General features: G+C 45.7%; 1 protein-coding gene across 3 annotated transcripts in view; it reads right to left on the reverse strand.

The window, feature by feature from the left end:
* Nucleotides 1-13,144: 13,144 nt before the first annotated feature.
* Nucleotides 13,145-18,458, reverse strand: part of CACNA1I (calcium voltage-gated channel subunit alpha1 I) — a 1,993,092-nt gene continuing 1,987,778 nt past the window's right edge. For 2 of the 3 annotated variants that reach the window (XM_069652938.1, XM_069652936.1), the window contains exons 36-37: nt 15,680-15,876; nt 13,145-14,804 (exon numbers count right to left, since the gene is read on the reverse strand). In XM_069652938.1, the coding sequence (XP_069509039.1) occupies nt 14,145-14,804; nt 15,680-15,876 (857 nt within the window). In that variant the 3' untranslated portion in view covers nt 13,145-14,144. The remainder of the gene's footprint in view (nt 14,805-15,679; nt 15,877-18,458) is intronic. The other variant, XM_069652937.1, reaches the window with a different exon arrangement.

Raw genomic sequence — 18,458 nt, forward strand, 5'->3', positions numbered from 1 at the left:
ATTCAGGTAATGGTACAGTACCTGCAAGAAGAATGTGTAAGAGAGAAGGTTAGTTGCCCCATAGAATTATTGGGGATTTGTAAAAGGGCTTTTTCACCAGATACTTCTTCAGCTGCCTTAGCGCTCGACCTGGCTCTATTGCTTAGTAAGCGGCCGGAGGTACCTATATCTCAGTTGCCTATGAGAGAGGTTCCTCCGACCTTTGTCCCAAAAGTTGAGATCCCCGCCAACGCTGGGACTGGTGCCGCCGCTGTGGATATCCCTGCACATTATGTATCACAATTTGTTCACGTCCCGTTTTCACGACAGGAAGTGAACACTATTAGACAATCAGTTCCCGATATCAGGAAAAACCCGACGGGGTTTTACAAAGAAATAGAGTCCGTCTTGCAGTCTTCTGTGTTCACCTTGAGTGATATTGACTTGCTATTTCCTGTACTCCTACCCGTAGATGTATGGAAACAGGTTTGGACAGTAGACGATGTGCCAGGGTTGGGAGATACGTGGGCTAATATGATTAGGATTGATGGGGAAAGACCAGCTGGTGAGAACCCCCACAGGTAATACTTACTTTGCCTGATAGAATTGTCACGAAATTAAAAACTATAATTCCAGAGAAAAGAATTATATGGGACAAGCTTACGGCCTGTGTCCAAGGAAAAACTGAAGGCGCCACCGAATTTTTTAATAGATTCGAGCAGGTATTTTCTGACTTCAGTGGACAGGATTTAGGTACAAAGTCTGGGAAAAGGTTGTTCGTGGACAAATTTGTACGTGGACTGTTGCCTGACATCCAGTCACAGATTATGTCCTCTGAGAGCGCTTGGCAGGCAAAATCTCAATCTGAGGTTTTGCACATGGCTCAGTATTATGAGAACCGTGTTAACAATGAGAAGGACAAAATTGAAAAGAGGAAAGGAGATTTGAAAACCAAAGTATTATTACAGCAAATTGCTAGAAACCCCACAGGAGGCACGACACAGACTAGAGGTCAGTATGTCCCAAAAGGAAATGCTCCTTTGGGTCCTGTGAATATTAATCAATGTGCTTATTGCCGCCAGGAAGGTCATTGGCGCGCACAGTGCCCTGTCCTTCGCCAAAGGTCAAACAGTGCGTTTGGGAGTATGGGTAGACGACCTATGGGCCGCCCTGGAGCAGGGGGCCCTGATAGAGGTCAGTTTGTACAAGATCCTCAGCAACCTTTTTCACTGGAAAATCAGACCTCGAGTGTGGACTCGAGGAACATATTTGATCACCCTTCTGCTGCCTACCTTTCTGAAGAGCTTCCTTCCAACGATACTCTATTTCATTAGGATTGCCCAAAGCAGGGTTTGGAACCTTCACCTATTCCCGTTAATCAGAAAGGCCCCTATGTTGAATTATTAGTGGGGAATAGGAAACACCAGTTTTTGATAGACACTGGAGCGCAGAATCATTCTCGGGTTCCAAACATTCCACTGTCAGGGCAAACAAATGTTTCCGTAGGGTTTTCTGGTATACCAACTGTCTGTCCGGTTTCTGTACCGGTGTCTATTTCTTCCCTTTACGGACCATTGCCCTTTCTTCTCACTTCAAACTGTGGAGAGAATTTGCTGGGGTTGAATTTGTTAAAGAAATTGAACGCAGTAATTCATTGTTCTTCTGATGGAGTACGGCTGACGGTTTCACCACAGCAACTTCCTAATTCTCAGTTCTTGATTCGACCTTTACCTCCTGAGTTTAGCATTGTCCCGGAATGTTAATGGGCGGTAGATGACAATGATGTCGGGGTATTACAAATTGAGCCCGTTAAAATAGTTTTGAAACATGGAGTGAAACTACCACGCATTCCGCAGTATAAAATATCAGTTGAGGGCGAGCGTGCTTTGAAATGCATTGTCTCCGATTTTGTACATCGTGGGGTGATCGAGGAGATTACAGGTAGTTTGTGTAATAGTCCGATCTTGCCTGTATATAAGAAAGGCGACAATGCAATTCCATACCGGTTCATAATTGATCTTCGTGCTATTAACAGAGTGGTCGCCCCACAATTTCCAATTGTGCCCGATGTGACGACGATATTGACAATGATCCCTGCTACGGCTACGCACTTCAGCGTTGTGGATTTAAAAAACGCTTTCTTTAGCATTCCTATACATGAGGAAAGTAGATATCTGTTTACGTTCACCTTGGGGGGACGCTCATTTACATTTACCAGGGCACCTCAAGGGTATACTGAAAGTCCTAGCATTTATAGTAGAGCTTTGAAAGAGCAGCTCGACACCCTTGAATTGCAACCTACTTGTACGCTGCTTCAATATGTTGATGGTTTGCTTTTGGCTGCAGACTCTGAGAGTGCTTGTAAAGAAGGCACTGTACTGTTGCTTGTTCATTTAGCCAAAAATGGTCATAAAGCTTCGCTTAAAAAATGTCAATATTGTTGTCAGGAGGTCGCCTATTTAGGCTACCTCCTGTCAAAGGAGGGGAGAAGATTGACACCTGAAAGAATAAAACACATTTCTGGCATGTCTGTTCCAAATACACAGAAGGAAGTCAGAGCCTTAATAGGTATGGCTTCTTACTGTAGGTTGTGGATCCCGAACTTTTCGCTAGTGATAAAACCGATGTTGGCTTTGACGAAGAAGGGCATTTCTCTGCCACTGCCATGGAAATCGGAACATCAACGATAATTTGAGCTTCTCAAAACCGCGTTATGCTCTGCACCGGTTCTGGGTACTCCAAATTATGACAAGGCCTTTGTGTTGTTTGTGCATGAATGTGATGGATGTGCTTTGGCTGTGTTAACACAGGAACACGGAGGGAAGAATAGGCCGTGCGGCTACTACTCCTCCGCCCTTGATCCTGTCGCATGCGCTTTGCCAAGATGTTTGCGCGCTGCTGCTGCCGCGTCTGTAAAACAGAGTGAGGGAATGGTCCTAGGCCATGATTTGATTTTGATGGTACCTCACTCTGTTGACATTCTATTGAACAAAACCCAAACGCAACACCTCACCTCTGCACGGTTAACAAGGTATGAATTAATTCTGTTTGCCCCTCACATCCAAATTAAGAGGTGTTGTGTTATTAATCCGGCTGAACTCTTACCTTTCCCGCAAAACACTGTTTGCGGTGACGAAGAATTACATGACTGCCTGTATACCACTGAACAAGAAACGAAGGGCAGGATAGATCTCATAGATACTCCTTTGGATAATGCAGAAGGGGAGCTGTTTTTTGATGGCTCCTGCTTCAAACTTTCAGATGGTACATCTACAGCTGCTTATGCAGTTACTGCATTGAGCAAAGTTGTTGAAACTAAGAGAATTTCGCATAACTCCGCGCAGGCCGCAGAGATTATAGCGTTGACCCGAGCTTGTGAACTCTCCCAAGGGCGTATAGTAAATATATATACTGATAGCCAGTACGCATTTGGGGTGGCTCACAACTTTGGAAGGCTCTGGTCGGAAAGAGGGTTCCTGACCTCACATGGGACCAAGATCCAGCATGGCCCCTTGCTAGTGCAATTACTCTCGGCACTCTCACTCCCCAAACAGTTAGCGATCATGAAATGTGCAGCACATCGTAAGGTTATAGATTATGTGGGCAAAGGGAACGCTTTTGCGGACCTGATAGCCAGACAAACGGCCACAGACCTTAGCACGGACATGTATGCCTTGAGGGAAATGAGAGATGCTTACATAATGGATGAAGGTATTGGGTCTGTGCGAGATATTCAAACTGATGCCACAATAGAAGGATCTAAAAGGTGGGCTGAAGGAATGGGGAAATTGGATGATGAAGGGTGTTGGGTGGATACATCCGAAGGAAAATGGTTGCTCCCTGATTCATATGTTTTGGCAATGGTTACGATGGCACACGGTCCTACACATGTGTGTGCCCAGCAGATCACGAAAATGTTAGGACAAGTTTGGGTGAATAACAAGATTCTGGAGACTGAGAAGAGGCATGTCCAGAACTGTATGATCTGCTTACAGCACAATGTGGGTAAGGGGACAGTAACTCCAAGGGGAAGCTTTGGGCCCCCTTCTGTTCCCTTCGAGGTTATTCACTTTGATTTTATTGAGATGGAACGATGTAATAATCTGAAATATGTTCTTGTAATTATTTGTGCCTTCAGTAAATGGGTCGAGGCTTTCCCCGTTAAAGATGCTACCGCCATGACCACTGCAAAGATTATGGTAAAAGAATTATTTCCTCGATTTGGGCTCCCGAGGGTAATTTGGTCGGATAATGGTCCCCACTTTATTGCAGCAGTAATTTTGCAGATATGCACAGCTTTATGTATTGAAAAACGATTTCACTCAGCTAGACATCCTCAAAGTGCTGGGTTGGTGGAAAGACACAATGGTATCTTAAAGAATAAGCTTGCGAAAACATGTGCTGATACCAAACTGAAATGGCCAGATGCCTTACCCATTGTATTATTAGCTATGCGTACCACACCTCAGACTAAAACCGGGATTTCTCCATTTGAGGTAGTGATGGGGAGACCTGCTAACATTTGGGGTCTCCCGAAACCTGAAGCCCTGAGAGAGGTGGAAAATGTATTGCTTGTAGACTACTCTAACCAGTTAACTAAAAACCTGTATTTCATTTATCACCAGGTGCACTCAGCTTTACCTGTACGGTTCACAGGCCCAGGAAACGATATACAGCCTGAAAGTTGGGTCCTAGTGAAGGCCTACGAGAGGTCTTCCTGTCTCGCGCCTCGCTGGCGGGGACCCTACCAGGTGTTACTGGTCACCAGGACAGCAGTGCGGGTGGCTGGAAAGAAGCACTGGATCCACGCGACGCATGTCAAGAAACTTCCTCACCCGACGCCACACGTTACAGAAGAAGCAGAACCCCTCGCTGATGCTACAGTCTCTGATCTTGGAGTAGCAAACAGTGCTGTGAGTGCGTCGGAGAATTTCTCTGAGCCTGAGGAGCTTGGGGAACAGTCCATTTCGTCTCCGCACTCTCTTGAAAAATCACTTCCGGAAAACATTGTTTCAAGCTCTGCGACTTCCGTCGCCTCCGACAAGTCGCTTCCCTCAGGAAGTGACGCCACCTTATTTCCGGATCAGACAATTTTGGGTACCACCAGATACAACCTTCGACGAAGGAAATAGAACTACGGCACAGGTTTTTCCGTGCATCTGGGAAAAGGAAGTGATTGGAAGATTTCTTTTGTATAAGAAAGTTCTGTTGAACAAAAAGGGATTCTGCTGGCTAGGGTTGGGAAGGACTAAGAAATCGTGCGACCGTAGCGTCGCCAGCAACGAACATTGGGGTCGTCGATTGAGGAACTACGATGCCTGCCACCTCCACTGCTGCTCCCCGCACTGGACTTGTGAATAAGGGGGTCACCAACTTGGACAATGAACAATGTGCCTGGGCCCCGAAAACGTACTGCTGTGTTTTGATAATGATAACTGTTATTTTTGCAACTGCTGCTGTAGGACTTTGGTATTTTGAAGAAATCTATCCTCTGAAACCTTTACTACCGACCGAGATTGTACCAACTGTTTTGACTCCCTCTGTACACCTTCACACTCTGTCCCCTAGAGACTCCCAACATAGACAATAGTATCATAATAACACTCTAATGATAGTAATGAATGCAACTCATGCCATTTTTAATAAGAGTAATTGTTGGATTTGTACTCATTTACCGCAACATGGGAACAAGGGACTGGGATGGTATTTACATCCTTTACCTCTAACGACTGCTTGCTATGCCTCTCTTAGAGCACTATTCTTTGGCCGATGGAATGATAGCATCTCAGGGAACTTTGATTGAACTAATCTGAATGATTTCGAGAAACGTGAATTGACTCCCCTGGGATGCTCGCTTTTTGCAAATCGAAGTAAACCTAATGACGCTTCTATTAGGCCGTCTGATAAACTATCTCTTCCTTTTCAAACTCTAATTTCCTTTAAAATGGCTCCGATAGGCAATAAGGACGCCGTACCTCCTTCTTATTCTATAAATCATAGCCCTGACTCTGTTCTCTTTTGTGTACAAAGAAATGGCACTCGGCCAATGGGAGATTTTGAAGGTTGTAAGAACATTGTAAATTTGACTGGAGAAAACAGGCCTCTGTATGTAGGGGGGCCTGTTTATTTTGTTTGTGGTAGTTTAGCATTTCCCTGGTTACCCAAGGATTGGCAGGGAACCTGTTATTTAGGAATATTGTTACCCGGGGTATTTGTAGCTAGTACATTGGAGGTTTCTAAGGCTCGCCCACGGCGAGACAAGAACGGAGATACCCCTGGGCAAGTATTGGGAGATATAGCGAAATCAGTTGTGCCCTTTTGGGGACAAATAACAAACTCGGAGAACATTAGGGGATTAGCAAGGGTACTGGAGAGAACGATCAACCGGACCACGGACATACTCTACAATATGACCTTAGAGCAAAAAGCAATAAGATTGGTAGCACTCCAAAATCGGATGGCATTAGATGTCATTTTGGCAGAACGAGGTAGAGTATGCAAATTAGTGGGGTCCGCTTGTTGTGTTTTCGTACCAGATTCCTCGCCGACAATTTTTAAAGCAATACAGAACTTGCATACTCTTAGTTCTGAAGTACATATCCCTGTAGGAGATTGGAATCTTAGCACCTGGTTCTGGGATTCTTTACGATCTTGGGGTTGGAAGGTGCTTTCTGTTATTCTGGTTATTTTGGGGATCCTGCTATTCCTTTGTTGCTGTTTTCAATGTCTTCCGAGTATATGTGGAATATTAGGGGGATGTTGTGCCCAAGCAGTGAGCACAATAGGGCATAGAATATATGCCCCAGATACAGCTTCTAAAGAGTTTGTGTTACAAGAGGTTCTGATGAACGACCTAATTGCTATAGACATTTCAGACAATGATTCGGGATCTATGGATGACAACACATGGAGTTATTTTCAAAAGTATTAGAAAGGATGTTAGCACTTGGCATAGGCCAAAAGGATGGTCTGTTGGAATTGAAATAATATTATGCCTCCTATCGTAGTATTTGAATGTGTGTTGGCCTACGCCAAGTTCTCTAAAATATCGTGTAAATAGATTCCGCGGCAAGGTCTTGACCTTAAAGAAAAACTGTGTAAGTCGCCATCTTGGATTTAGCCGCCATTTTAGGTTCTCTTGTAATGTGGAAGTCACCCTGAAAATCAAAATGGTGGCCGAATGACATTCTGAGTGAGATTCTGGCCGTTGTGACCTCCGCACACATGAATAAATAATATGCCTGCAGGCCACTTGTCGGGGTCGCGAACTGAGACCTTGTCCTATCCCTGACCTATGTGTAAATGTACAAATATATCAGCGAAACTGATCAAAATGCATAAATTATAGGATTGACCTGGCAAGGAGCCCTAGGCCTGGTCTTAAGAATGGTTAACCCGCGAGGGGGTTGGCCAGGGCTGGATAAAGAGTATAAAAAGCCCAAGTATTCCAATGTACGGTCTCTCTACTAATGCATCGAACCGTCGTTGAAGTTCGTCACGTTACTCTGAGAGCCGAATAGCTATCCGTTTATCAATTGACTTTTTGGTAACTGTTGTAGCTTTTAAATAAAGCACTTTGTATGTCCTTTGTAACCTGTGTTGGTGTGTTTCCTTTGGGCTTCCCGGCCTCATATCAATTTCTTTGTTTTCACACCATCACTCTCTCAAACCTTTTGTTCTTCATCTGACCGGCCTGGTTTTGGATAATTGATAACAGAGCAGGGAGACAGCCCAGGCAACATCTGTGTAGGGGTAAATTTTCATACAAACAAAATATATTTATTTCAGATTAGTATCCATTTGCACAATGTTTAGAGGTCATTCTTGGTCAGAGACATTGTTGGCAAATGGCGCCTAGGTAGTCTGATACAAAGGACACATAATTGCCAGACCCATCCAATATGGCCGTTTCCTTACCTGCCGCAGCACCTTAGCCAGTACATTGTCTCCAGCTCCGCCCTTGCTCATACACACGAGGCTGGCGGCATATGCAGTTTATCAAACTGGTTGCCAGTTATTGACATCATATGTTCCGGAGGTATCTTCTTTAGTCATGTGTTGTGATATGCTGTGGTACTCACACCATATGGTAAGTATTGCTATCATACGCCAGGCATTATGATGAAAAACACAGGTACTAACAGTGTTTCCAGATCTTGTTATCAAAAGCCCAGGTACTTACAGCATTGGTTCACATTCACCTGAAAACAATTGCCAAATAGCGCCCCATTATTCTGATCATTGTTAAGACCATGACTGGTTAGAACAGCACTGTTAGTTTCCATTAGTCACAGATTCCATTATGGGAAATTAGGATACGACCATGATCTATTATGACCACTTAAAACAGTACGGCCAGGTACTGTTCCCATTTAGTACACCAGTTCCACACTTCATTATGGCCCGTTAGCACTGCAGAGCAGGATTCCATTATGCCCCTTCAGCACAGAAAGTGTAGATTCCATTTTGTCTAATTAGCACAACAGTGTAACATTCCCTTAGGTACTGTTGCAACAGTTTATCTAAATTCTAATACACCTGGTTAGTGGAGCAGTGGCAGGTTCCAATAAGCCCAATTAACTAAGTAAGTTTAGATGCCATTATGGCTGGTTAGCATAGTAAGGGTAGACTACATTATGCCCAATTAGCAAATATCGCTAGAATTCGTTAAGGACCGTTAGCAAAACATGGCTTGAGTCCATTATGGCCAGTAAGTGTAGCGGAGCCAGGTTCCATTTTCCCCAGTTAGCAAAGGGAGGCCAGATACGAATATGAGAACTTGGTACAGCAGTGCCACATTCCATATTGCCCACTTAGAAAAGCAGTTCTGGGTTCTTGTATGCCCAGTTAGCACATTATGGCCAACTACAAGTATGTCCATTTAACAGATAAGTAATGGATTCGATTAAACCCAATTAGCACGCCAAGGAAACAATCATTCCGATTTAACAAAGTAGGTCCCCATTCGGGTTTGCCCAGTTAGCGCAGTAAGCCACACTCCATTATGTCACATTAGCAAAGTAAGGCCTGGTTCCAGAGGCCTACGTAGCACAGTGGCATCCGCTTCCATAGTACAGCAGTGGTATATTCCTTTATTCCCATTCAGCACAACATTTTGTTAAAGTACCACAGTATCCCAGATTTCATTATGGTCACTTCCCAGAGTACAGTCAACTTCTATTTTGCACAGTATGCACATTTAGCATAGCAAGCTCAGATTCCATTATTCCTAGTTAGCACAGCAAGTGACATGCTAGTATACCGATTTAGCATAGTAAGGCCAACTTTGGGTATACTAAGTTAGTATAGTAAGTTCACATCAGACCAGAAGGATAGCTCAGGGGCAATGCGTTTGTCTTGGAAGCAAGACAATGCATAAAAACACAGGTTTGAATCCCGGTCTCGTGCTTAGAAACTGGTCTCTGGTATTAAGCGTGTTATAAAAGAACATATAATTCATACAAGACCAGTTAGTGTTGCAAGAATAGATGCCATTATAATCGGTTAGCACAATAAGTTGATTATGCCAATTAAGGGCCCATTCCAGTATACCCAGTTAAACCAGTATGGACAGATTTGAGCACCCTTAGTTATCTCAGTAAGGACAGATGCTGGCACAATAAGGTCAGATATCGTGGGTTCAGTTAGCACACTAAAGAGAGATGCTGGTAGGCCAGTTAACAGGGGCAACATTTCACAGGTTCGTTTAGCACAGTAAGACCAGATTCCATAAGATACAACTAGTAAGTTGGTCTTAGGGGATGGGTTGCCATAGTGGTGCATTCCTACAGTTGCCCAGAGGTGCCCAGGTCACCTTCTCGCTGCCATTTTCTGTTAGACAGGAGTGGTGGGTAAGGATGTGGTCACCCGGCTGCGCCCACACCACCCGTCGAAGCCACAATGCTTTGGCCCATGGCACTGCCACACCTGGCTACGCTTTTGAATTAAGGTTCAAGTTCCCGTGGTGGCCCTCTCAGTTGTACCCATGCGCGTCTCCATTTTTTTAAACACCCCATTTCCTTGTTTACAGGATTCATTTTAAACACCCCCTTTTTTCGAAATCAAGGAGTCCACAAAGAATTATAAGACCCTGATACTTTAAAATGACTTACCTGAAAGGGACAACTCGACATCTCTGCGTATTGCCCTGCCTGTCTTCACATGACACATTGTTTTACACAACCACCTTCTGAATAACATGTGCAAGCGTGCATGCATTACACTGTTTCAGGCTCATGTGGTGCAGCCATTTACTGTCGGGAATACACAGAATGAGGGGCTTTGGAATGCTTATGGCCCCTTCCCATTGAGCTGCGGATTGTCAGGGAAAGGGGTCGTTGGCACCCTCCAATCCACGCAGGTCTGCTCCAGCCCAATAATAAAACATAAGACCTCTATTAAACAGACTTGGGGAATAATGACCTGCGGGCCTGAGAAGCACATCTGTGGCTTTTACCATAGCTTGACTTTGTTGCTGCAAAGCCCTCGTGAGTGCCGGCCTGCATGATGCACATACAAAAAAAAACCTTTTCTTAGGATTTCAAGGAGGCAGACCTCTGTACTTTACACATCAAAGAAACACCCTTTTCCCCGTTTTTGGGGACGAGGATGCGTAGCACACAGCAGTTTAAGTGCCACCAGCGGGGTTCGAGTTAAGGCAAAGTGTAGCATGGGCCTGACTAGCAGCTGGCCGGAGGCTAAGGGGGATAAACAGATGAGACGTTTGTTTTACTTGGAGGGGCACCATGAGTGCCATCGGGTGTGTGCGGGCAGGCCCTCATTTTGTTTGCAAGGTTTTTAGGATGGGAGGAGAAAATGGCAGCGGGAGCTAATTTGAAATATTATGGTGCAGGCAGTTGGGCGGGGCTAGAGGGACATGGTGGGAGAATGCAGGGCTGGGGATAGGCAGGGGGAGAGCAGGGACCCTCTGTCCCTCTCCCACTGTGTTGCTGGCCTCCCTCGCATCGCTGTGTGCTGCACTCATCCCAGCAGTGTGCTATGGTGCGGCCTTAGGCTCCTGATAGATAACCATGCGATACTGATTGCATGGCTGCACTGCACGGAGGAAGCACCCAGCACAAATGATGCAGTGTGGCTCGGAGCAGTGATGGAAGCATTTCCCACATGAAAGAGGCGTTAGAAGACAGGCCCAGGATGCTGAAGAATGTGGGCCCTTAAACCCCTCACCCCTTTACTTACTTTCCCTGCACCCGCAAACTCCCTCCCTCGTACTTCACCCTTGCGCCTGCTGTTCTTCCCAGCAGACTTAGGTCTGGTGACCCCGGCACGGGCCTAACATGCCAAAGAACCAGCGCTTTGAAACTACTACAAAGCACTGTAACACAAAACGTGCCCATGCTTCCTGACTATGCTATGTAGATGTGTGTGAAAGGTCAGGCACAGGCAAGAGAAAGTTATCAGAAATGATTACTCACCCACACCCAGCAGAGGATTCCATGTGTAAATATGCCCGCAAACATATCACCATACAAAAATATTGCTATATTTTGGCAGCGTTATTAAGCCATGGAACCTGCTGGGTTCGCCCACGCAACCCCCATAATTATTTTAATGGAGCGGCAGACAGCCCCTCAACCCCCTGTACCAATAACCCCATAAATTATCCCCACTTATAATATCGCCTATGGCCTTACCCCACAACCATATATATGGCGATATTATTGAAGGGGATAATATTACCTGATACCAGCAGAGAAGAAGGGACTATAGAAATCCATCAACAAATGGCTGAGGCCCTCAGAGGCGAACCTCTCCTGAACGCCGACTGGTGAAGTAGTGAAAAAAAAAACTACATGCAACCCGGACCCTACGTTTCCAGTCCGGCTGTTTCGTTTTATAAACGTTATTACAGTGTCCAATTCCAGCCAAGACTACACCTTCCAGCATGCATTTGTTCATTTAAGGGAGAAGTGGCATCATCTGCTTGCCCTACTGTTTGCCTCTCTCGTATCCACCCAACCCTAATCTTCATGTAGTAATATGAAACCTGGAAGAGAAAGGCTAAGGCAGCTCTGCCAAGAAAAGACCCACAGCAGCGCGTTGGTATTTACCAAAGGGTGCTCCCACGGGCTTTCCAGGTAGCTGCTGAATCTACAAAGCCATACTGATTTGCCTGTCCCCAGCAAATCTACCTCAGATTATGAACTGGGCCAAACCCACTTGGGCAGGGTTCATCTTACGCTTCTATTATTCACACGATGGATAATGAGTGGTTAATAAGAAACCCATACATTTGTATTTCAGTGTGTCACTGCTTGGTTTGGTGTCCTGGTATCGCATTTCAGCAATGTTACCATCAGAATCCCAGGGCTTTCTAATGAGGTCCAGCTGCTTGCATTTCTGCTTTGTAAAGGGTGACAGAAACATGATTGGTCGCTACCAAGACAAGAAGCCCTTTTTAGGATTTGACTCATAAAGTGGCACCTAATGGAGAAAAATGGATTTCCATACCTAGTGGTAGATGGCAAGTATGTGCGATGAATCACCTGCCTGGGTGATGTGCCACTAGTCCCACCTTTTTTAATGTTTCTGGCATTGTGATTTGCTTAAAGGTGAACATTCCCTGGGCTGCAGATGGTTGCCTCTGCAGTCAATTTCCTAGAAAGAGTCCCACATGCCTAAAGCTTGACAGTAAAGTGTTTGTTTTGCTCTACTCGTTTTCGTTGACGTTATCTCTTGTAATGCTATGAGCTGTACTGCTGCCTAGTAGTCGTGAAGGCGGCCTTTAAGGCTGCGCTTGACATATGACAGCCAGAACCTATTGGCGTTGGTAATGCGTGTTAAGTGTGCAGGGTGTTTACAGCCAGGGGGTGCGACATAACTGCCTGGCTCCAGGGAACTTCCTCCAACTTGAAAGCATTGTGATTGTAAACATGTGTGGAGGTGATTGTAAACATTTACTCCGTGTACGCCAAAGAGTGCTGTGCAGGCTATAGTCAGGAAAGCAGGCCTCCCGCGCCACCCTTGAGGTCTGGGGCACGTGGGCTCTCCGAATCCACCTCACAGCTGCGTGCACCACCTGAGTACTGCCTCGAGAGGCAACATGCCTCATGTTCATACAGCATGCACAGGGCATGGGCGGGGGTGTTTCGGCTGCACCCATGAGCCATACAATGAGAAGAGTGGGCAGACCAATCAAAAACACGCCGCAAAAGGTGTTTATTTCTGTCCCAAATCCACAGGAGCAGCATCAATTCACAGGATTACAAAAGATGTGGTGACTAGCCTGCTGATGGAGTACCAAACACGAGCACTGCCCCAAACACACCGTCATCCCCGCTGTCACGCCCCCCACTCGCTCATTCTCAGCATCTCGCAAGGTCGCAATCATTCTCCCACTTCAATGTCTTTCTGCGTCGTCTTCTGTTTCTCTCAACGTCTTTCTAGCTACTAATGTGCATTTCTCCCTGGGTTTCTTCTCGTCTCTACGTGCATTATCCCGCAATACGAGTCTCTTGCACCTTCCCACACTTTGTTTCTTTCCCTTTCACTTTCTCGCTTTCTTTTTCTAAAGACTTTTATTCCTGACGACATCCAACACCTGTTCTTCTCTTTCACAGTGTCTCCCATTTCCTCTGTCTTCCAGAATTTCTTTCCTCCCCATTTATATTATTGTTTACGCCATTTTCTCTCTCACGCCAGATCTTTGGTTCATTGTCTCTCTTGTAGCCCCAGGTTCTGTATCTCCCTCTGAAATTCTGATTTTAATTTCTGTCTCTGTTTCTCTCGTTTCTTTCTCTCTGCAGTTCGACTTCTGTCATTGATTCTTTTAAATATTTATTATCTGCCCTTGATTTTCTCCTCCTTACCCCACGTGCTTCTTGTCTTAGTTTCAAGGGGGTGGAGGCAAATGAGGTCTGACAAACCAAAAATAAAAATAATTCAATTAATAAAATCATATATATATATAGATCTATATATATATCTATGTATAACAATGTGACAGGGCACGGCAGTTCCTCTGGGCTTCCTCTTGCCACGTGACTGGCTGCCACACCCTTCCGGCAGTGCCGGTGTATTGCTTCTCTCTCACGCGGTGAGGTAACATTGAGTTACAATATTTTAAATTATTATTGTTCACGGTTTTCAAATGGCCGGGGTTGTCCCAACTAGGCATTTCGTCCTCTCGGGAACGGACACCGCCCTCATCTATTCCTCCGACTCATGCTATTGGTGAATTCTACGGCTGCCGGACTGCAGTTGGCTGCCAGGCCGGGTCGCCGCGGGCTTAGCGTCCCACCCCGGTCTGGGTTCCCGGCCTTGTCCTGCGGTGCACTGCTTTGGCAGAAGTCCGTCACCCAGGAGGGCATGGAGAGGAAGCCCTGTGGGTCAACAGCATAGAAGGGTTTGGAGTCCTTGATCCTCGAGGCTTGGGGCGCCAGGCTGCTTGCGCTGCTGGACTTTTTCAAGGGGCCTGCTGGAGCAGCTAGAAGTGGCGGGGAGAAAAGCGAGGTGAGGGACAAGCTGCTCAGGGTTTCCGAGGGCTCGCTGGTGCCCCCTGTGCCGCCCTCCTCATCTGAAGGGTCCATGGAGTCCTGGAGGGTACAGGCAGGGCTAGTGCTGCCCCCGCTGCTGTGGCTCCTCTGATGCCGGCGAGTGCCTTGCAGGCTGAAGAAGCGGCGGCCTCGTCTACCTGGGGTCAGGGTGCCAGTGAAGCCAGTTCTTTGGGAGGCAGGTAGTGGGCAAAGCGGTGGCAAGTCCAGGGCACACTGTGGAGAGTCGCTGAGATTCAGGCTGTCTTCGAGGGTTGTCTGCAGGCTGTTCTCGGAGCTCCCACTGTCCAGGGATGTGTCGCTATCTATGGTCTATGGACAAAACAGAAAAGATACCCATTAGTTGAGGAGAACCAGGGAGAGAAGGAGGTGGGGTACTAAATGCATAGCTACATCTAAATCCTCTCCTTTTACAGTACCTATAGAGCTTATAAAACCTGTAACAGATACCGTATCAAACACATGTGAAATAAAATCAAGTAAGATGGGTGAGCTCCTGGCACTCTGTGTACACCCCCCCCCACTCCTTTACTTAGCAGACACATGCTGCCTTCCCATGCACCATCATTTGATCCTGCTTTCATACCTACTCTGGTTCAAGCGCCGTGAGACCCATGGGTTTGGATGCTACACACATGCAATAAATAAATAAATAATCCGCTGAATGTTATGGAGCAGTCTGATCACTCTAGGGTGGATGAGCCACTGACCGGTATATAGAGCAACCTGATTCCTGAGTGTGTCGCTCTCTCAAAGCTATGGGGCCCTTGGACTGCTTCACGTTGTTTGAGTTGCTGAATGACCTCTGTTCATAGTATACCCACATATACTCTGAGCAGAGGTCAGATATATACAGTGCTGTTTGCTCTCTTCTCCGCCTGGGCCACTGTTGTCTCATACTAAGGAGTGCCCAGCTACTCTACTTCTTGCATTTGTGTAGTTGAAGACCTTTGCAAATGAAACTATCATTCCACCATGCAGTCCATTTTTAGAATCAATGCCATGTCAAGGTCTTCCTGCTCTTTTTTGTCATGTAATCAATGACAGGATCACCATCACCACAAGTGCTGGAAGACCACCAGTCCCTGCTTAGCACATTCAATTTCAGTCAGAAGTAACATCTTATCTGTCTTTCCAGGAAACTGTCCTCTTAATGAGTGAAACAATAGAAGGAGCATCACTCATACCTGTCTGAGAAGTGAACAATTGGTGCCTGGCGAGTGCAGTGAGGCCCAGGAACCGCAGGAGGAGATCTTGGGAAGTAGGGCCTGGCAGGGTGGTTGGTCCACTGTCATCGGGGTGGACAGGATGTCTCCGTGGAAGAATTCTTCTGGTACAGGCAAGAGAGGGCTGGAGGTACCTGGAGACAGGGAGGCAGGGGAGGCTGGTAGGCAATCAAAGGTAGTTGGAAGTGATATCAAAACAAGAGTTACCTATCAGTTATGAGTTATACATGTCATTCAGTGGCAAAAATAAACACGGTTGATCACAACTTCCCAAGGTAATTCATGATATGGTTGATATACAGAATCCATGAAGTACAAGTGAATTTATGAACAGAGGGAACATATGGTATTGGACATCCTGTGGAACTTGATATGGTTAATGGCCATGTACATGGTTATATGGGACGGGAGGATAGCTTTGTGGCAATGCGCGAGTCTTGGAAGCAAGACCACGCTGAGCAAACACGGGTTTCAATCCCGGAACCACGCTTGAAAAAGCACAAAAAAAAAACAAGCGCGTTATAAATAACTTGTCCTTCCACAACGAAACTAGCACCTAGATACCTACGGGTTATGTGCGCTGCGAATAAATGCTAATAAAAAAATAAAAAATAAATCATATTTACTAATTAGTAAATATCTAAATACAGGAGACTATGGGCCTCATTCTGAAGTAGTCATGGTGCTATTTGCGCCATGACTGCCTCCAATAACGGTACCGGCATCGATCTCGTTCAATGGGGACTTACCGGTGTAGTCTGACCTTTGTGGGACTGGTGAGTCCCCATTGAAAAAACCATTCCCCATTCCCATGGGAATGGGGAAGTGGCTAATAACGGTACCGCAATTTGCAGCACCGTTATTAGCTCTGAAGTCCCTTAGCGGGTCCCGTCCATAACGCCTGGTAAAACCAGGCGTTGAAGTAGGGACCCGCTAAGGGAACTTGTAGTAGGGTGGTAAGGGATTACTGGCACAGGCCTCCTTAATGGTGCCCGGTATCCCTTACCGCCCTACTCGTAATGAGGCCCTATGTGTTCTTAATAGTTTATGGAGTTAAACTAGTGTTCTGCGCTTACCAAAAATGTTTAGTGGTGTGGACATTAACACCTATCTCGGTTCATACTTGTATTATCACAAGTGAGTATGCCATTACAATGTGCAAGAATTATCAGGTACAAAAAAGACAATGGGCCTCATTATTAAGGGCATGGCTACCCCCAAACTCGGGACCGGCTCTGGGTCCCGCGAAAGGGGAATAACCGGGCCATTCCGACCTCGGCGGGCCCGGTAATTCCCCTTTCGTGGGACCCGGGGCCAGTACGCCCCATTCCCATTTGAGCCCCCATAGGGCTCAATAGGAATGGGGAGGATGGTAGCAGAGGTAGTGGAGTTTAATTGTGGAGTTTAATTTTCATAACAACAGTCCATAACCACAGTCCAGCCGACACGTATATAACAAGGTGTTTGTAGCAAAACTACTAACGTGAACCTGGAATTGTAGCCTAATTGTAACTACAGCCATGATTTCTTGCTTGTTCTTCGTTTTTTGCTGTTTACCTTGCTTGACCCTGATATGTATACACCAATCTTTGTAATCAGTTTCATGTGTTTATGACATGTGTGAAAATGGATATTTACACTAATACCATCCTTGTGAAAGACCAGTGGTCGAAACACGTGCTGGCTGAACTGTGGTTATGAAAATTAAACTCCACGTTTTTGAAGATCAACTAATTACATTGTCTTATTCATACCCGATACTTTTTGCAAATTGTAATGGCATACCCACTTGTTATTATATAATTATGAACCAAGACAGGTCTTAATGTCCACACCACTATAAATGCTTGGTAAACACAGAACACTAGTCCATAAACCATTATCTCTTACCGGGTCTAGGGTAGGACCCAGCTTAACTAGTTCTGCAGCAAACCCAACCATTATTTTGTCAATATGTTTCATATAGCCCGACCCAAAGCGCATTCGCAAGCAGTCTACCCTACAATCCTTTAGTCTATGTGTTCCCAATAGCTCTCTCTGGTATCCCTGAAAGGAAAAAAAGGTATTTATAAGTATTTTAAAGAAATAAGCTAAAACTACACTTCTCCTTGCGGCTTGAAACATGCATAGTCTGGTGGCCAGTGGTGGTGCAAATGAATGTGTGTCCATATGTTTTAATGTAATCATTGCTTCCCAAATCCTCAGTTATTCTTCTGTTGGTAAAGTGCATAGACTTGGGAGTCATACTTGGAGCAAATTAATTTGTGTTTTCACAGGTTTTAATGCAATCCAGTCTGGGTTTTGAAAGTGTTTGTATCTACTGCACAATGCCAATGTATCCTGCTGCTAGCCCTGGACTGGGGCTCTGCTTTGAAGCAAATTAATTTCTGTTTCAACAGGTTTTATTTCATGGGCTTGGAGACTGTCCATGGACTTTGAGCCTGAAGACTGTAGCGTATCGCACAAACCGCAGGTTTTCCAGTAAACTGTAATGTTTTCCCAAAGCTAGGAGGATTCCCCCTGCTAACATCTGCTAACATGACGAGGCATTGGCAGTTCATGGAAGTGGTTCCAGAGTGCTGGTTCATATGCAGATAATGTTCACAGGAGCTCAGCAACTGCCTAAGAAGAGGCTAGTCTCCAGATCACCACAGGAAACCTTGAGGATGTGCTGGCAGGGACCAATGACTCCTTGTGTCGCAGCCTTAGGGCAGTATCCTCAGCAGAGGACATGCATACC

Source organism: Ambystoma mexicanum, chromosome 3q (assembly GCF_040938575.1).
Source record: "Ambystoma mexicanum isolate Mex_15411 chromosome 3q, UKY_AmexF1_1, whole genome shotgun sequence".
NCBI classification, from domain to species: domain Eukaryota; kingdom Metazoa; phylum Chordata; class Amphibia; order Caudata; family Ambystomatidae; genus Ambystoma; species Ambystoma mexicanum.